The 21,096-nt window shown below is 34.3% G+C and overlaps 1 protein-coding gene across 1 annotated transcript in view; it reads left to right on the forward strand.

Moving 5' to 3' along the window:
* LOC136035997 (glycogen [starch] synthase-like) overlaps positions 1–20,074 on the forward strand; it is a 73,568-nt gene extending 53,494 nt beyond the window's left edge. Inside the window, exons 2-3 of the mRNA XM_065717918.1 lie at positions 465–569; positions 17,419–20,074. Of these exons, the coding sequence (XP_065573990.1) occupies positions 17,440–19,440 (2,001 nt within the window). The 5' untranslated portion in view covers positions 465–569; positions 17,419–17,439 and the 3' untranslated portion in view covers positions 19,441–20,074. The remainder of the gene's footprint in view (positions 1–464; positions 570–17,418) is intronic.
* Positions 20,075–21,096: the final 1,022 nt, after the last annotated feature.

Raw genomic sequence — 21,096 nt, forward strand, 5'->3', positions numbered from 1 at the left:
ATATACGTTTTCTCTTTTGGGACTCTGGCTTCCATTAGCAGAGCTTTCAATGCAATATTAAATTTTGGATGAGCCTCAGACTTACTCAGCTTTCTAAAAGGATTAGGATTTTACAAAAGCTAAAAGTCATACCGTGATTCCAACCAGGAAGTCCTCTAATTTTTGTTTGAAAGATCTTTGAAGAAATTTAGTCCTCTAAGACACATTACGTCTTCTATTTTTTTTTCTTTTTTTTGTATGGACTAAAAATCAGAAAATATGAGTTATTTTTTGCTTTATTAAGCAAAAAACAAGTTATTAAAACTTAATATTACTCCAACTAATAACTAAGAATGTAATAACCACATCAGGCCAAATAGAGTAGATGAATCGGCTTTTCGACTATATCAGAGGCAACGCTATTGCATTGCCTATAGTAAAGCCCATACTAGTCCTATGTTTTGTAATTAGTTGTTTTTTTTCAGAGGCACTTCATATGGAAGCAACCACTGGATAGACTTCAGAGGGGGCTAATTCGATTGAAAATTGGAAGTTCTAGTGCTTTTTTAAGAGTTGAAGGTGATCGGAAGGTAACTAGCAACCCCAGCCTTTTTATCCCAAAATACATCAGATAAAAAAAATTATCGGAAAAAGTTTGAAATTTTTTTCAATGTATGTTTTCACTTTTGGAAATCTGACTTTTATTAGCGCGGCTTTCAATGTAATATTAAATTTTGGATGAGCCTCAGACTTACTCAGCTTGCTAAAAGGATTAGTATTTTACAATAGTTAAAAGTCATAACGCGATTCCAATCAGGAAGTCTTTTGACTTTGTTCGGAAAATTCTGGAAGAAACTTAGTCCTTTAAGATACATAATGACTTTTCTTTTTTCGTTTTTTTTTCTTTTCTGCATGGATTAAAAATCAGAAAATACGAGTTATTTTTTGTGTTATAAAAACATAAATTAATAACAAATATCATTACGAATATTGACACAAACTGAAATTGAATAGAGGCAAACAAAATATGGAATTGAGGGTTGTGACAGACCCTTCACACCTAGGGCAATTTATGCTGTTTCAAGCTTTAGCATTGCTATTTTGTTTCAAGTGAAAAATTGTGGCTATAAACTTAAATTTGATTTTTTTTTTTTTTAAAGTTCTATATGAAGATCTTTTTCTTTTAATTGAGAGTAATTTCATCCCTCCTTTTCAGCGGAATCCCTACTGTAAAATCAAAATAATTTGTTCAGTTTAAATAAAATAAAAATTATTTTTTATATCATTCTTGAATATTTAAAAAAAAGGAGATTATAGTTTTTATGCAAATAAAATTCTTTAAAAAGTCAATTTATTTTTTTTCACTCCGAAGGTGGAGGGGCTGTCATTTCCTCAGATACCACTCTCAACGCAAATGTGTTTAGATTTTTTTTTTTTTTCATCTAATTCTTCCACTAATCAAAACAAGACATAATGGTGAGTTTTTATTTTCTTGTTTTAAACTGAATCAAACAAATTACCTGGAATATTTTCTAATTTTACACTTGCAAAAGCTTGTTACGTCCGTAGGCCAAGGGAGGGGTCCCTGAAAGTTGGAAGCCGATCTGACAAAAAGGCTATTTGGCCTTTTTGGAGCCCATTTTTTGGCTCAATTCATTATTTGTTTTGATTTTTTTTCCACTTTGGGCTCCTATTGGCCCAAAGACTTAAAGATACAAATTTTAATATGTTCAGAAAAAATTTTGCAAGATTTGTGCCCTAGTTATGCGGGCTCTTCCCTCAGTTTTGTTTGTTTTTTTTGCGAGGGGGGGCATTTGCGTATTACTTTGACCGAAGTATCTACCGATGTGAAGCTCATTCTAATCAGAAAAAAAAAACATTTTTACATCTTCTAACACCCTCCTCCCACCCCAAAAAATTAAGTCACCTTGACCTAGAGAAAAATCCTTAAAAGTTTCATTTAGACACACATAAAATAGGTTTTGACCCGTTTTGGTTGGAAACTATTTTTTTAGAATATATTCCCTTTTTTGCACATTTTTGGTCGATTCTGAAAGTTTGAAGTCAATCAGACAGCCAGGTACCAAATCAGTCAATCGTTAAATCATTTATTGGTAGTAAAAAAAAAAACAATTACAAACGTAAAACGGTTACTTGGCCCAAGAAGCTTGGCTTGTAGTAGGCCACACAATACAATAGTAGAACACTGCATTTTTATAAAACACTAAAACACATACAATAATAAAACACTGGAATAATGCAAAGACTTTTAATAGATAGTAGTAGACTTTTAAAGACTTTAACAGATTTTTAACAGTTTCTGAAAATGATTTTAAAATAAGCGAAAAGATACATACAAATTGGGATAGAGTTCTAAATAATAATAATAAAAAGAAGAAAAAAGAGTGAGAAAAATTAATGGACTTGGGTAAACCCCCCGAGAAATCAATTTTGCAGAGAGAGGTAGAGGGACATCAGAAGAGATTGAGTCCCATAGTAGGATGGATTGATAAACTGGAGACCTCTGAGCTGCTATTGACGATCGTTCGGGTAAAAAAAAATCTGCGAGAAGACCTACATAAAAAAGAGAGTACCTAGCCGGGCCAGCTAGCAGAGACGGTAGAAGTATACCTAGAAAATCACAACGGGCTCAATAAAGATTACTTTTACGTAAATTACGATCCAGTGGAACTATTCCATTATCATTATAAAGACCAGAGGAAGGGTATAGCCAAGGGAGAAGAAAATTAGCCTTCATTGGCCTATTTTGGTCTATTTGAAGTGATGATAGAAGAGACTTATTAATACCACCCCAGACAGAACAGCGATAAGAAAGTCAAGGAAAAATAAGAGCATAATAAAGAGAAAGCATAACATCTGAGGGAAGAAATGAGTTAACCGGTGCAACATTGAAGACTGGCGGAGGACGAAGGAATGGGTATGAGTTATACGGGGTTTAAAAAAAGAAAACAGTCAACATACACACCAAGAAATTTCACCATAGTAGCTTGCGGTATAATATTGTTCCCATATGTCAGAGTTATTGTCCCTTGTATGTCTCTCATACGATAAGGGGTCCTGAAATGTACAATGTTACTCTTCCGGCTGTTGAGAACAGTGCCATTTGACCAGCACCAATCTTTTATTTTATCAAAAAGACCTTGATAAAATATAAGTGACCTTAAAGCTATGGAATTGGCTGGTGGCAGGTCCAATGCAGAAATAGAAAAGTTACTATCGTCACCAGAAAGAACAATGTGCACCTGGGGATTAAGACCATAAATAAGACTGTTAATATAAATTAAAAACGAAAGAGGTCCAAGCACAGAGCCATGTGGGACCCCTTCCAATATAGGTAAAGTAGAGGAAGAAAAACTATTAACCAAAACATACTGAGACTTACCTGAGAGCTTAACCATTCTAAAGGGACTCCATGCATTCCAAATAAAGAAGAACAGAGTAGTCAACCATATCAAATACCTTTGAAAAGTCAAGAAATAGACCAAAAACACACAAATGGAGAAAGTGGGACGAAAACCATATTGATGGGTAGTCATGAGAAAATTCCGTGTTAGCAATAATTACAAATGAAGAGAACCACGATACACTATTTCTTCAACAATCGTAGAGACGACAGGAAGTAGAGAAATCGATATATAGTTTGAAATTAGTAACGAATCACAAAGGTACAATATTAGCAACTTTAAATAAATGAGGAAAACATCCAAAAGAAAGAGAGAGGTTGGTTATTTGTGATATGGGATTAGAAACAAACCGACCAATAATTTTGAGGGCATTATTACTCAACCAAAACCATCAACTGATCGTCTAGTTGGAAGTTGAGAAATAATATTAGAAATTTCAGTATCGCTGCATGGGGAAAGGAAAAAATATATTTCTGCTAAGCGAAAATTACTTACTCTACTTTGGGGTACGGTGAAATACAAGTTGAAGGCACGGGGAGGGGGTACAAAAGAAAGTTTTAAACCCTTCAAAAATGGGAAGTTGATATCTACTCCCTTATGATTTCTTGGAATATTTCTGGTGTGCGGTATCATTATGGAAGTAAAAAGTAACATCAAACAATAAAATTAGCAGAATTTTTTTCCGTGTAGGAGGGGGACTGCCCATTCCTCATCTTCACCTCCAGCTCACGGTCGCAAAAACTTTGGAGGGTGCTCATTATATAAAATTGAGTGTTCCAGTCCTTTTATTATAAGTCGAAAGTGATTTTAGACCAACCGGCCATTGGGGGGGGGGGGGTATTTTCAGGGATACTTCAAAGGGAATATTTTGCCACGTGGGGTGTTCTCCTCGGGAGTGTGGGTATTTGCCTCAGGGGTGTTTTCCAGGGGGACATTTATAATCCTCGGGGATTATTTTTACAGAGTGGGATATTTCTTCGCAGGGGGGAGGGAGTTACGTGGTGCGTATTACTCGGTGTATTACCCGTGTGTGAAAGGGTATTTTTCGGGGTAGGAGGATTAGACACCAGCCACCTTCAGCTAACCTTCTGGACTTGCTGGTTTTACGCAGTCCACTCTATTTCCAAGGTGTAGGGAATACTCGAATGTATTGTTGCTGTGTTAGCCACAATCTCTGATAATTCCGTCGGCGAGGCAGCGTGTGAAGTAAAAGGACTGCAGAAGAAAATCAGCTCAGCCTCTTTTGTCTCAACTTTACAAGCAATGAAAAAAATGTTCGTCATTATAAATTGTTTATTAGAGCAACTTCAACCAGAAAGTTTGTTGATTTATAGGGCACTTGCAGTGATGTATGGGACATACAAGACACTCCAAAAGGGGGTTAAAGTGTAGCGGGCCTGCATGCAAAATGTGTTAGGTACAATTATTCTGCCCCTATGTACAAATTTATAGCTCAAATTATATATTCCTCATCTGTTCTGCCACTTGTCTTTGTCTTGTCTCGCGCGGGATTCCTGATAAATCCCAAAAATAAACAATACTTCATCGACCTACAGGATTCAAAGTTTTACATGATCAGGATGGTGCCGATGTCCTAGAACTGAAACTTCATCGATCACTTTGGTTGAGAATAATATCGACCTATTACTATTTCTGCTGTACCAAGCGAAGCTTGATGCATATGATATCTTTATGCAGACAGACAAACATAGAAATGACCAGAGAGTGTACGATATAAAAAATATCAAGACCAAACTAGGAACCGAAGCAGCAGAAAATCTACTCGTTCACCACGCAATGTCTGGCTATGAGACAGCATTTAGACTTCTCGGCTTAAGGAAACCAGTATTGGTTTTCCTGTCACTTAAAGATGGGATTTTTATGGTTCTTTAAAAGATCTTCATGACAATCCACCCACCAGGATTGCCGAAGCTGGAGAGAAAGCTTTGCTCCGAATAGACAGAGGAGAGAAGTAATGAGAAGACGTTGAAGGATGTTTGGGTTTGAACATTTACAAAGCAGGTTGAAAGTGCAAATGCTTTTGTTCAGGCAGAGCGGCTTCCGCTGACTTTGGCTGTCGCAAAGTACCACTTTTATAGGTGCTATTTCCAAATAATGAAGTGGCAAATCCAATTTGCTAATGCCTAAGGAGTGGGGTTGGCGCCTCTCATCTTCAAGGAATATGAGACTTAACAGGTGCTTAGCCAGCACCAAAGCGCCTGCTGAAGATGGTGCGATGCCATTGCACGAGCGGGTGCAAGTCGCTCAGATACAGTTTCTGTCGCAACAGTTTGCCCTGCAGTTTTTCATCTGAACTTTTTTTCTCGATTTAAGAAGTGGTTTTTCAACATGTTTTGCTTAGCAACCCCTCATATTACAGGCCCTTAAAGGTGGAAATAATAGTAAAAAACTGATTTTTGGACTTATATTTGGTAATACGGTACTTTATTTTATATAAAATGATTCTTTGGTCGCTAGAATCCGGAAAAGTATTATCTGTGTACTTTAGCCCCCCCCCCCCTCTGTTACGTGAAGGTAAAAGTTGATATTGGGGTACGTAGAAGTTAATTATGTGATGTCGGATTCGTAATACTTAAAGCCAAAAATACGTCCAAATAGAAATTTCGATCTCCCCCTTCAATGGGGGCTTTCGGGTGGAAGTGCAAGGGGGATTTTTGTTTGACTAAGTTTATTTTTCTGAACAAATATATTTGCTTAGGAAAATCAGAAAAAGCTGTAAAATTAATCTTATTCTAATTTTCTCAAAGTTAAATCATATTTTTCCTCCAACATTTTGAATGAGTTGTATTACCGACAATAGAAGTTATTCCACATAATGCTTTTTTTAGCCTCAATTGTAAAATTAAAATTAAGTTCATTCAACTGGATTTTTATATTGGTATGAAATCAAGATTGCGGTTTCCAAAAGATTGAAAACATCGACGTCTTTTTTCTTTTAGTTTTCTAAATTTTAGTTTTCTTCCTAAAATTTTAGTTTTCTTCCATTTTTTTTATCTGGTGACTTAGACTTCAATTGAAATCTGATTCCGAGAATATTTTATTCCCTGGGAAAGGCTTTCACGAGCTTGAAAATAATATCTTTTACAGATTGAGTATTCTAATAATTCTGGTGGTTAGTCTAGTCAAAACCCAGTAAATACAAACACTGTTGCAGAAGGGGGGGGGGTACAAAAAGAAACTATTCTCTTATGCTACTTCAACTTAACATTGAAGGTCTCTCCTCGTTCATCTAAGCCAGTTTGTTTCGGATGGACGGGTGTTTTGAATAGTGAATCGGTTCGTGAGAACTGAATCGTTTCGTGATACATAATTTGACATTTCTGTAATTCGAGCTTTTACTTCCGACCAGGTTAAAATTCAATATCTAATTTTGGTAGGAGTTGTTGACGCCAGTAAACCTCAGAACAAGCCAAAAACTTAAAAGCCAGAATTTTGTGTACTTTTCTTGAGAAGTCCTTGGCTCAAAACATAGAGGATGGAGCAATTTCATTCATTTTTTGTTGATAAATTTATTCGATTATGAAAGTTAATTTTAAATAGGAAACCTTATCTTTAGATGACATTTCCTGTTCAAATTTACTTGTTAATTTGAATTCTGCGAAACCTGAATTTTTCCTATAAATAATCTGATAATATTAACCTAATTTTTATAATCAATTCCTTCATAGTTTGCGATAAAAGAGGTCAACACTTTCAATATAATGCTAATATCATCATTATGGGGAAAGTGGTTTATTTTTTGATTTACGAAAATTAAAATCAGTTTACTCTCACAAGTCTAGCCCAGCACAACTCTTTGAGCCCACAAGTTTTGATAAATGTAAGTAGAACTTTCTTCCTACTATACTAAAATGACGCTTTAGACTTTAGAATTTTTTTTTTGCAAGAAGGATGGTCTACTAAGGCATTACTTTCCTACCTGAGGGGACATGTTCATCAAAATTCCAACTTCGATTCAGCATAGCTGAGAACCTTGACACAGTTCTTAATCCTCCATCAATGAAAATGCGGATTCTTTTTATTTTGCAAGAAGGATGGTCAGGGTTGTATATTCCTTTATTTGGCAACACTGTAGATGTAGGGCTCCCAGGGCCGTACTTTTTTTTGGGGGGGGGGGGGGGGGGTACAAAAGGACTTTTATAAGACGCGTACACATAAAAACTAAAAGTACGCATACAAAATTGTCTATATTCATTTTGTTACATTTTTACGAATTGAAGAAACATATAATATTTAGTTTACCTATTGTTGCTAAAGAGAGGGATATATTAACAAGATAAGCTTGTTTTGGTTTTACTTGGCTGTTTTACATTTGCTGTTTTTTTTTTTCATAGGCATGTATTTTGGGGGTGATACCTGACGCGGGGATGCCATGGATATTCTGTGGTAGCCACAACACTGTGCTGGGTAGAGAATTTAGAGTGGCGGAACCCTATATAGGCCAGTGTATTCTCCTGATGAGCCCTTATGTTGGGTGTTGCCTCTGAATTATTTGTCTATATTATTTTTTCTATTGTTCGGTAAATGACGACTTATACTTATTGACGACATGACTGCCTGTCCATGGATTATTCTTTATGGTTGATTGTGTGTGACTATACTGTTTGACCTATGTGATTGTATGGATGAGTAGGGTTAAGGCCTCATTCAAGTGCTGGTCTATATTAATCACTAATTTAGGAAAACAGTCTTCCTTTTCTCCTTCTGTCTCTTTTTTTTTTTTTTTTTTTTGTGTTTGTGCTGTAGCATTGGTGATTTCTCTTTTCATGATATGAGGGGGTGGGGGTCCAACCCACTAACCCTACCCCTGGATACCGCCTTGAGGGCTCCTTTCAAGGAAATAAAAGAAGTTAGTTAATAAAACAAGGAGTATTATTAGATTTCCTATTTTGTGGTCTTTCCAAATATGGTCGCTTTTGAGACACCACCTGATAGTCGTAGATATAGCCCTAGGATACCTAAAACCAAAAACAATTAAATTTTTACTTAATAATATGCAGCATGTTCCTAATATTTAACATGATCCTAATGATATTTCGGAATGCATACTGATCTTTTGATGGCATATGTTGTCAGTATGACAACATCTGTCCTTTAGATCATATACCTAAATGTGGATAAAAGCTGATATGCTTTTTATTTCGTACTTTCTTATTTTAATTTTCTTTCTGTTAAAAAATACAATATGGATAATCTATTTTCCAATGAAACTATCGATTAACAAGATTTTTGCAAAAAAAAAATCACGTCAATAAAATTTTTATGGAGGTAAAGAGCATAATCAAACAGTTCGTGGTAACGAACTGTAGTAGGGAGCGACCAGGCTCAATAGTAACCAAAACTCTAAAAAATGGAATTTTAATACCAATAGTAACATCAAAAGAATTGAATTTTAATGCTGATTTTAAATATACAAGTTTCATCAAGTTTAGTCTTACCCATCAAAAGTTACGAGCCTGAGAAAATTTGCCTTATTTTAGAAAATAGGGGGAAACACACCATCAGATTCAGCGTATCAGAGAACCCTACTGTAGAAGTTTCAAGCTCCTTTCTACAAAAATGTGGAATTTTGTATTTTTTGCCAGAAGGCAGATCACGGATGCGTGTTTATTTGTTCGTTTGTTTTTTGTTGTTTTTTTTTTTTTTTCCCAGGGGTGATCGTATCAACCCAGTGGTCCTAGAATGTTTCGAGAGGACTCATTCTATTGTTAATGAAAAGTTCTAGTGCCCTTTTTAAGCGACCAAAAAAATTGGAGGGCACCTAGGCCCCCTCCCACGCTAATTAGTTTCCCAAAGTCAACGGATCAAAATTCTGAGATAGCTATTTTATTCAGCATAGTAAGTAAGTAAAAAGCACTGTTAGTAAGGAGCAATATTAAAACCTTTAAACGAACAGAAATTATTACGTATAAGAGAGGGATTGCCCCTTCTTCAACACCTCGCTCTTAACGCTAAAGTTTTTCAACGTTAAGAAAAAAATATTGTTCTAATTAACCCTTGTGTTTCATGATTTGTTTCTTAAGAATCAGAAAAAAAATGCAAACTTTAGCATATAGAGCGAGGTGTTGAGGAGGGGGCCATCTCTCTCGTATACGTAATAATTTCTGTTCGTTTCAAGTTTTAATATTGCACATTACTTTCAGTTAAAAAAATCTGTTTTTTTTTTAAATTTAAGTTCTGGTCGTCTTTCAAATAACACCAGGGAATCTGGCTCCACTTCCATGTAGAAATCCTCCCATGGAAATATCCTCTGGACAATCCTTGCGAAAATTTACTCCGGACAATTACCCTTAACAGATCCACGCGTAAAATTGATTCAGTAAACAGAAAGCAAGATATGTAAAGAAATTTCTTATAGGAATTCTGGCAAATTTCCCAAATACACAATTTCCCCTGAAAATTTCACCCTCCCCGGAAAACTCCCTCTTTGTATAAAATTCTCCCCTTGCAAAGGCCCCCCGGCAAAAAACTGAAAAATGCATGCATACTTAAATACAAATAATAAACAATTACTATGCGCCAACAATGGGCAAGTTTTATAACTTAAAGGCCTTTCCCCTGGGGCTATTAAGGCTCATTTTATCTCCAAAAACATATTTATTAGATCTTCCAACTATGCTGAACAAAATGGCAATCTCAAAATTTTGATCCGACGATTTTGGGAAAAATAGTGGTGTGGGAGGTAGCCTAGCTGCCCTCCAATTGTTTTGGTCACAAAAGGGCACTAGAGCTTTTTTTATAATAAGCCCTCTTCCGATATTCTAGGCCAACTGAGTCAATACGATCAGCCCTGGAAAAAAACAAATAAACAAGCATCCGTAATCTTTCTTCTGGCAAAAAGTACACATTTTGGCAAATTCCGCATTTTTGCAGATTCCACATTTTTGCAGATAGGAGCTTGAAACATCTACAATAGGATTCTCTGTTATTCTGAATTTGATGGTGGGATCTTCATTAATATTATGGATTTTGGTTTTTATCATTTTTTAGAAAATCAGGCAAATTTTCTCAGGCTCGTAAACTTTGATGGGTATAACTAAACATAACAAAATTATTAATTTAAAATCAGCATACAAATCAATTTGTTTTGATATATATATATATATATATATATATATATATATATATATATATATATATATATATATATATATATATATATATATATATATATATATATATATATATATATATATATATATATATATATATATATATATATATATATATATATATATATATATATATATATATATATATATATATATATATATATATATATATATATATATATATATATATATATATATATATATATATATATATATATATATATATATATATATATACTAGCTGTTGGGGTGGCGCTTCGCGCCACCCCAACACCTAGTTGGTGGGGGCGCTTCGCGCCCTCCCAAGCCCCCCCGCGCGCGTAAGTCGTTACGCGCCATAATAGTTACGCGCCATTGTAGTTGTGTCCCTATATATATATGGTTTTAACTACGTAAAACTTGCGAATATACAACATTCTTTGCTGTCCCATTGTCTTTGCATATAAATAGATTGTCAGGTTTACCGACTCTTGAACATGCAACATATAATGGTCCATGGGAAAACAATCTGTATTCAGATCTATACCTCATGATTCTAATGATTGCCCTTGAGCTTTGTTGATGGTGATTGCTAATCGACCATTCCCTGCCCCGGTGTCCCGGTCGTCATTTATATCCCCCTGTTTCCCCTGGTGTCCCCGTTGTAGTTGTGTCCCTGTGTCCCGGTCGTCATTTATATTCCCTGTGTCCCGGTCGTCATTTGTATCCCGGTGTCCCGGTCTGTATATACATTCGTTTTTTAGTTTTGTTTTTCTCCTTTATTTTTTTCCTTTTTTTTCTTTTTTAGTTTATTTAGATTTTTAGATTTTTTAGTTTTTTTATTAGTTTTTAGTTTTTTTTTCTTTTTAGTTTTTTTGTAGTTTTTACCTTCTTTTTAGTTTTGTTAGTTTTTTTTTACTTATGTCCTGGTCGTCATTTATACTCCCTGTGTCCCGGTGCTTTGTTGATTGCTAATCGAACATTCCTTTTGTCCTGGTCGCTTTCTCTTTGAGTGTCGTCATTTATTTTTTTCTTTTTTAGTTCTTTTAGTTTTTACCTTTTTTAGTTTTTTTTTTAGTTTTTTAGATGAAAATTTTTTTTAGTTTTTTCCTTTTTTTCTTTTTAGTTTTTTATTGGTTTTTACCTTTATTTTAGCTTATTTTTCAGTTTTTTCCTTTTTTTTAGTTTTTTTTTATTTTTTATTTTTTTTTAGTTTTTTACCTTTTTTTAGTTTTTTTAGTTTTTTTAGTTTTTTAGCTTTTTTACTTTTTTTATTAGTTTTTAGTTTTTTTTGTAGTTTTTGCCTTTTTTTAGTTTTTTCAGTTTTTTTTAGTTTTTTATTGGTTTTTACCTTTATTTTAGCTTATTTTTCAGTTTTTTCCTTTTTTTTAGTTTTTTTTAGTTTTTAGTTTTTTACCTTTTTTTAGTTTTTTTAGTTTTTTTAGTTTTTTAGGTTTTTTATTTTTTTATTAGTTTTTAGTTTTTTTTTGTAGTTTATATATATATATATATATATATATATATATATATATATATATATATATATATATATACATATATATATATATATATATATATATATATATATATATATATATATATATATATATATATATATATATATATATATATATATATATATATATATATATATATATATATATATATATATATTAATAAGTTTAATAAGTTTTTCCTGAAATAACAAACTATAAATTTTTTCCCATTCACGCAAGGATTTCCCTTTTTTGACTTTACAGCAATTTTTCCAAGGAAAAAACTGAAATAATCAGACGTAAGGCTAAGGCTTTCAGTCATTTTCTTTTAAGAATGGATGAAAATATTTTTTTTCTAAGCCTTTTTCTTTTACCAAGCAAAATATCTGAACAAGTATCTACTAGTATATATGTGGACACTAATTTGTGTATGGTTTATTTGAAATTTAACAGAAGTCTTTTGTTATTGGCTGAAAATCGTGGACTTTCTCAAAAAAGTTTAAAGAAAAGGTCAAATTTTTTTCTGACAGCAATAAAGTCAACAAAATTATGCGAGGAAAACGGTTTTTTATCCTTGTGTACAGTTTTATTAACTTTATTGACACCTTGGGAGCGCCACATAAAACTTAAATTGAATATGCAAATCAAGATTAAAACGAACAAAAATCACTACAAATAAGAGTTTTGGCTTCTGTACCCTTCCGTAACTGTGAAAATATAAAGCCTACCCTGTTATTGGCACTTTACTGAAAATTACATAAAATAAAACAGAATATTTGATACATAACGATAATAATTGCTGAAAAATCATCAGCTGAATTTTTTATTTCGCTGTAATTTTCACGTTATTTTTAATGTTGTAATAAATACAAAATAAAATATTGTAAAATAATTTTTTTTTTCAGGAAAGCGCGTATTACGCAGTAGGCTTTAAACCTGATATTTTTTTAATTCATTTGTGCTTGTTTGTTTGTTTGCTATGATTTTTTCTTTAATTTCATTTCGTTTTTGGCTTCTTTAATAGCAATTTCTGGTTGTTATGAGCTTAGATTATTATAGGTTTTGATTTTTGCTGATCATTAAGTTGAATATGGTCTTGAATTTTCTTTGAAAAACTTCGTTTTTCGAGTTTTTAAAAAATTAGTTTTAACATTTTTAATAATTTTTAGCGATTCCAGAAGTGTAGTTTTCGTTTTGATCTTCCGCCAGTTTTAAATGGTATCAGGCTCATATTAGGGATAAACATAATGTTATTTTCAAAATAGTATTTTTCTATTGCAGTTAGTTTACTAATGCAATTAATTTAATTATTTACTAATGTATTTTATTATGTGGAAACTATTCATTTAATTTATTAAGTTGATATAATAATCAAATTTACTAATATAATTTACTAAATATTAATCTAATTTACTAATGCAGTTTACTGATGCAACTAATTATACTTCCCATTCCTAAATAAAATGCAAATGATAACTTTTTCTTACTAAACAGTTTTTTGTTTGTCAAAACACTGCTTATACTTTTATTTAGCTCTTTGGCTGTGTAATTCTGCAACCCTGATTCAAGCTTCAAGACATTCATATTTATATTTTTATTATTCCATTTTATATATTTTATTATTCCATTTTATATTTTCCAGTGATTATTCAATAGCTTCTAAGAACGTGGAATAAAATAATATGCAAAGAAAAAAACAATTAGCCCAAATAAAGAAAGGGCAGCCACTCGCCCAAAATCTAAGGACTAACGATGTTGTCATTTAAAAGCTAGACAAGTGACTATGCTTCATTCAAGGGAAAAAATAATAAAGCAGAGAACTAGATCATATTTGTCTAGTTAAGAAGTTCGTGGTAACGAACTGTAGTAAGGAGTAACCCGGCTCAATAGTAACCGAAACCCTAAAAAACAGTTTTGATACTAATAGCTACGTAAAAAATTTTAAATATATAAGTTTCATCAAGTTTAGTCTTACCCATTAAAAATTACGAGCCTGGGACAATTTGTCTTATTTTAGAATAGGAGGAAACACCCTCTAACAGTCATGGTGTCTTAACGAAAATCACACCATTCAATTCAGCGTATCAGAGAACCCAACTGTAAAAGTCTCAAGCTCCTATCAACAAAAATGTGGAATTTTGCATTTTTTGCCTGAAGACAGATGACGGATGCGTGTTTATTTGTTTTGTTTGTTTTCTTTTTTTTCCAGGCGTCATCGTATAGACCAATTTTTCCTAGAATATCGCGAGAGGGCTTATTCTGACGGAAATTAAAAGTTTTAGTGCCCTTTTTAAGTGATCGGAAATTGAAGGGCACCTTGGCCCCCTCCCACGCACATTTCCCCTAAAGTCAACGGATCAAAATTTTGAGATTGCCATTCTGTTCAACTTAGTCGAAAACGATATAACAATATCTTTGGGGATGACTTAATCCCCTCCAGTCCCCGGGGGAGGGGCTGCAAGTTACAAACTTCGACCATTGTTTACTTGAACTAATTGTTAACTATTAAGTGTACAGACGTTTTCTGGGGGACTTTTTAACGGTGTGGGGATGGATCATGGGGAGGAGGTTACATGGGACGATCTTTCTATGGAGGAATTTTTCATAAGGGAAGAGAATTTCAATGAAGGGGGCACAGAATTTTCTAGCATTATGAAAAAAATACAATGAGAAAATAAATATTATTTTTCAGCTTGAACTAATGAGCAGCATTAAAACTGAAAACGAACAGAACATATTGCGTATATAAGATGGTTCGTCTTCTCCACAATACCTTGCTCTTTAAGCTGATTTATTTTTAGTAATTTCAACTATTTATTCTAAGGCCTTTGTGATTCGGGGGTCATTCTTAAAGAATTGGGACAAAATTCAAGCTTTAGTGTAAAAAACGAGGTATTGACAAGGGGGCGAACACCCTCATACGTAATAAAAGTATACAAATATAGAAGTTCGTTACGTAAGTTAATTCGTTAGGTACGTATTTTTATTACTAACAAAAACGTTCGTAAAAAAATAAAAATCTAGTTGAATATTTAAGTAACCAAAAATTGGAGGGCAACTAGGCCTCCTCGCCCACCCCTTTTTATTATCAAAATCGTCCGATCAAAACTATGAGACAGCTAATAAGCCAAAAAAAAATAATAATGTGTAAGTTTCGTTTTGATTATTCATTTGCGGTGAGCCATAATCAAAACAAGTATTAATTTAAAAACGTTCAGAAATTAAATAAAAAAAAAAACAAGTTTTATTTTAAATGCAAGTAAGGAGCGACATCAAAACTTAAAACAAACAGAAATTATTCCGTATGTAAAAGGGGTTGACCCCTCCTCAACGCCTCGCTCTTTACGCTAAAGTTTTTTATTGTTTTAAGATGTAGAGTTGTGAGAAATAGTGAAACTTCTGAGTCTGAAAGTCTGGAACTTCTTAGCGGATATATATATATATACCCTAAAGCGGATATATAGGCATAGGCCTATATATCCTCAGTCTAAATCCTATATATATATCCTATACTACCTGTTGGGGTGGCGCTTCCCCCCCAAGCCCCCCCCCCGCGCGTAAGTCGTTACGCGCCATATTAGTTACGCGCCATTGTAGTTGTGTCCCTGTGTCCCACCTGTGAATAGAGATAGATATAAATATATGTTTTTAACTATGTAAAACATGCGAATATACAACATTCTTCGCTGTCACATTGTCTGTGCATATAAATAGATTGTCAGGTTTACTGACTCTTGAACATGCAACATATAATTGTCCTTGGGAAAAATAATCCGTATTCAGATCTATACCTCTTTATTCTAATGATGTGTCCCTGTGTCCCGGTCGTCATTTATATTCCCTGTGTCCTGGTCGTCATTTGTGTCCCGGTGTCCCAGTTTGTAATTTCTCTTTGAGTGTCCCGGTCGTCATTTGTGTCCCGGTGTCTCGGTCTGTAATTTCTATTCGAACAATCCCTGTGTCCCGGTCGTCATTTATATATCCCGCCTGTGCCCCCGGCGTCCCCGTTGTAGTTGTGTCCCTGTGTCCCGGTCGTCATTTATATTCCCTGTGTCCCGGTCGTGATTTGTGTCCGGGTGTCCCAGTCTGTAATTTCTCTTTGAGGTTCCCGGTCGTCACTTATATTCCCTCTGTCTCGGTCGTCATTTGTGTCCCGGTCTGTAATTTCTCTTTGAGTGTTTTTTATTTTTATTTTTTTTTTATTTTTTTACCTTTTTTCTTTTTTCAGTTTTCTTTTTCTTCTTTATTTTTCAGCGTCACTATGAAGTACATATCGACGAACCTTTGTTTTTTTAACTTAAATCTGGTAGGCATTGATGACCTTATCCAAGTCAAAATCCTAAACCCAATCATCATCGCTATCATTTTCAGTTTTGATATGTTTTGACTCTCGCTGTCCAGGTGGATTTTCATCTAACTGCGCGGTTTTGCGTTCTTTAGCCGCAAGCCTGTTTTCTTGCTGTTCTTGTGATTCCCCGGCACGCTTTCTTTTCTTACTTTATCTATCAGCTGTAAGCCTGTTTTCTTGCTGTTCTTGTGATTCCTCGGAACGCTTTCTTTTCTTACTTTCTCTATCATCAGCAAGTTTTTTGGCATAAACTCTTTGAGCAGCTTCCTCGGCTGTTGCCATTGTAGGTTCTTCAGTCATTTTACAATTAAACATTTTTCCGTGAACAAATGTCTTAAATACCGTTAATGACGTCACCGTCATAGCAAAAATGACGACAACTAACTTCATGACGTCAGTCGACACAGAAACATGACGTCACCTGACAGACAGACACACAGACAGACAACTTATTTTTATATATATAGATATCCTATCTATAGGCTCAGTCTAAGCATGTACAAAATATTTATTTTTTTCGATAGAGGCATAATAAAGAAAATACGGAGGAGAATGATCAAAAGCGCATTTTATTTGAATAAGAAGGGTTTGAGAAATTCAGGATTTCTGGGGAAAACCTGGGCCCTGGGCTCTCTCCCTACATAAATCTCCGTAGGGGAGGAATTTCATTCATTCTTTTGAAATACGAGGTCACTTAAATGCTTTGAGACATAAATTGAAAAAAAAAATAAAGACGGAATAAAAGATAGAAGTAGTATGCGGGGATGGTAATGGCTGAATTCTTTGTATTTGATTGCCTTGAACTTGTGAAGTCTATTGATATATTTTAGAGTGCCCTTAAAATGTATATTAAAATGTTTCGCTGCTCCAAAGTCTGAAAATATAAATCTAGCTGTGTGCAGCTACTGTGCTGCACAATACCCCATATCATGTCTGATAAAATAGGATAATTGCATGGCATAATACAACCAAATTTTATGGCTTTGCCTGATATATAAAACCTTATACTTTAATACCCTCTGCTTTGATTATTCCAAATTTCTTTCTTTTCTTTCTAGATTTTAACAAATAATTTCAATATGTCTGGCAACTCTGTAACGCCCATCACTCGAAGATTCTACAGCACCAATGATCTCATGGGGGTCCTCGACAGTGGTGACAGTGCAGAAGCTGAGAACATTTGGACATTTGAATGCGCATGGGAGGTAGTTAACAAAGTTGGTGGGATTTATACAGTTATCCGGTCGAAGACTGGGATTTCTGTTGAAGAGACGGGTAATAGGTATGTACTAATGGGTCCATACAAGAAACAATTTGCTCAAACAGAAATCGAGGAGTTTGAGTTTTCTCAGGGCCCACTATATGATGTTGTGACCAAGCTGAGAGATAATGGCTTCAAAATTCATACGGGCAGTTGGCTAGTGGACGGCAATCCTTTAGTACTTTTATTTGACATTTCTTCAGTTTCTTACAATTTGAATAAGTACAAGCAAGAACTGTTCGACAAAAGTGGAATTGGGCTTCCTGATAATGATACTGAGTCCAACGATTGTGTTTTGTTTGGGTTTATGGTAGCTCAATTTATTGCTGATTTTAACCATTTCGCTAATAAAGACGTTGAGATTTCCCCAAAAATTGTCTGCCATTTTCACGAATGGCTCTCAGGAATTGGACTCATCATGATTCGACTCTGGAATATAAATGTGTCTACTGTTTTTACGACACACGCCACCCTTCTTGGTCGATATTTATGTGCCGGTAGTATTGACTTTTATAATAGTCTAGATAAATTTGATATTGACGCCGAAGCTGGTAAGCGTCAGATATATCACCGCTATTGCATTGAAAGGGCTGCGACTCATCAAGCGCACATTTTTACAACTGTATCTGACATCACAGGCATTGAAGCTGAACATCTTCTAAAACGGAAGCCAGATATTATAACCCCCAATGGGCTTAATGTGAAGAAATTTAGCGCACTACATGAATTTCAAAATCTACACGCTGTAAACAAAGAGAAAATACATGACTTTGTTCGTGGACATTTCCATGGTTATCACGATTTTGACCTTGACAAAACGTTATATTTTTTTATTGCTGGTAGATACGAATTTAGCAATAAGGGAGCTGATTTGTTTATAGAAGGATTAGCACGACTTAACCACATGATAAAAGAATCCGGTTCGGATAAGACAGTTGTTGCTTTTTTGATTTTCCCAACTCGTACAAATAGCTATAATGTAGAAAGTCTTCGAGGACAAGCAATTGCAAAAAGCCTACGGGACACTGTTCATGTCGTTCAGCAGGATATTGGGAAAAGGATGTATGATGCTTGTCTTAGTGGTAAACTACCAGATAGCGAAGAGCTTCTCTCAAAGGATGACCTTGTCAAACTTAAACGATGCGTTTTTGCAAGCCACCGCTCCTCTCTACCACCGATCACAACCCATAATGTAGTTGATGACCACGCAGATCCTGTTCTTTATAACCTGAGAAGATGTCAACTGTTTAATAATAGAAGCGATCGAGTAAAAGTGATTTTTCACCCTGAATTTCTTTCCTCTAGTAATCCTCTTTTTGGATTAGACTATGAGGATTTCGTCCGAGGCTGTCACTTAGGAGTCTTTCCAAGCTACTATGAGCCATGGGGATATACACCCGCTGAATGCACAGTGATGGGTATCCCATCTGTGACCACAAACCTTTCAGGGTTTGGTTGTTTTATGGATGATCATGTTGCAGACCCAACCAGCTATGGGATCTATATTGTAGATCGCCGTTTCATAGGTCTTGACGATTCCATCTCACAGCTTGCTTCGTATATGCATGATTTCGTAAGCTTAAATCGTCGACAACGAATAATTCAGCGTAATCGCACGGAACGTCTAAGTGACCTTCTCGACTGGAGATCCCTTGCAACTTATTACAGAAGAGCAAGGATGCTAGCTCTCCATAAAGTCTTCCCTGAACTGATAATTGAAGATGAAAACGGTGTTAGACACATCAAATACCCTCGCCCTATATCAGAACCCCCTTCACCTGCTTCTTCAAGAGCCACTACTCCTGCTCCTAGTAATTAAAATTATGTTGATGATGAGAGAGCTTGAAGAGCTAAGGTATAAAGATAGCAAGAATATTGCTTCATTGATTTTTGTTGAAATAATCTGCAAGTCTGGCCCTCAAAAACTTCGTTGGAACGATAAATTTTGGATCAAAAGAGAGCCAAACATTATGCAATGAATTCTAGCATTTGGCCATATGTTGGGATTCAGTCAATATCATTTAAATATCTATGTTTATTCTTGGACATCTAAACTTTAAACTGATCAACTGATCAAATAAAGGGAATGCGATCGATACTTCCAATTTCTTGAGGGTATGCGTTGTATAGAAAACTTAAGATCTTATGAGAGAAAGGACTGCTACAATTTTGATGGCTCTTGTGTATTTTTCCCCCTTGATCAAAAGACTAATAAAAACTACCTCCAACAGAAGCTTTCAGATTTTTTGTGGGAGGAGCTTACAAGAATATATACATCAAAATTAAACTACCCCTTGTGTAAATTCTTTTCCCCTCTGGAATTTTCAATGTCCTAAGATCACATAAATTTTTGCTTAATCTTATGATTAAATTATCATCCCCATTCACGTTGTTAGCAGACTTATGTTTTTGAACTTTCCACAAAGTTACTTCTGTGTTAATTTTTTGTTGTGTTTGCGTTTAATTTTTAGTGCTTTGTTTTCTCTGTTAATAGTCATTAAAGAATTACTTTTATTAAACGTTTATTTATTACAATCTGCTTGCTCTATTTTCAAACTTTTATTTAGTTTTACTTGCTATTATCGAATATGGCAATCAAACCAATCTTCGTGCGATCAATGTTAAAAACTGTTAAAAGAAGCGTCATGAGCTCTAACTAAAAATATTTTAAATAAATACATTTTTTTCCGTTACCTGGATCCATGTAAATCTAGAAAAATATTTTTGTCTTTGAACCTTTTAGTAATAACTGTGTTTCAGGTCACTGAAATTTCTCGAGTAAATTTATACCGATTTTTGTGGTGATGGGGTTGTAGAACTATCTTAGAAAACTCTTGGGAAAATTTTAAAACTTATAAGAACAGAAGCAAATTTTTGACGGCTATAAAAGGGGATTTTATGGGGCTCATTTAAATGGATTCTCAAAAGCTCCTTTAATCATAATCATCAGGAAGTGTCAACTATTAACAGTGGGGATTTTAGTGTAAAATTTTTCATGTAGGGGATATCCGACAAAATTTAAAAATGATTTTTTAAAACGTTTTCAAATGAAACTATGCCAAGGAGAATTTTTAAGGTGGGATTATCTGCAAGAAATTTCCCTGGGGATTTTTGGCAAGGACATAATTTTCTTGGGAAGGGAGTTACAAGGGAAGGACTCTACTTTGATTAATTTCCAGTGTGAGGATGGAACCTTCCGTGGAGGGATGCTGGATTTTTCAGCATTATTTCAAAACGATCAGAAATTAAATATATATAAAAAAAAGTTTTCTCAACTGATATTTCCATGATTCCACGCTATTTTATACTTTTTAAGATATCCTAGTGCAAAATTCTTTTCCGAACGAAACAATGCAATTGCAAAATTCATCCTTCATCGCATCAATCAGTCAACTATTTTATTAGCATTAAAACACTATTACAAACGTAAAAAAGCTATTCGGCCCAAGAAGGAATAAACTATTTTTCATTGAAT

This window comes from Artemia franciscana, chromosome 2 (genome assembly GCF_032884065.1).
Source record: "Artemia franciscana chromosome 2, ASM3288406v1, whole genome shotgun sequence".
Classification (NCBI taxonomy): domain Eukaryota; kingdom Metazoa; phylum Arthropoda; class Branchiopoda; order Anostraca; family Artemiidae; genus Artemia; species Artemia franciscana.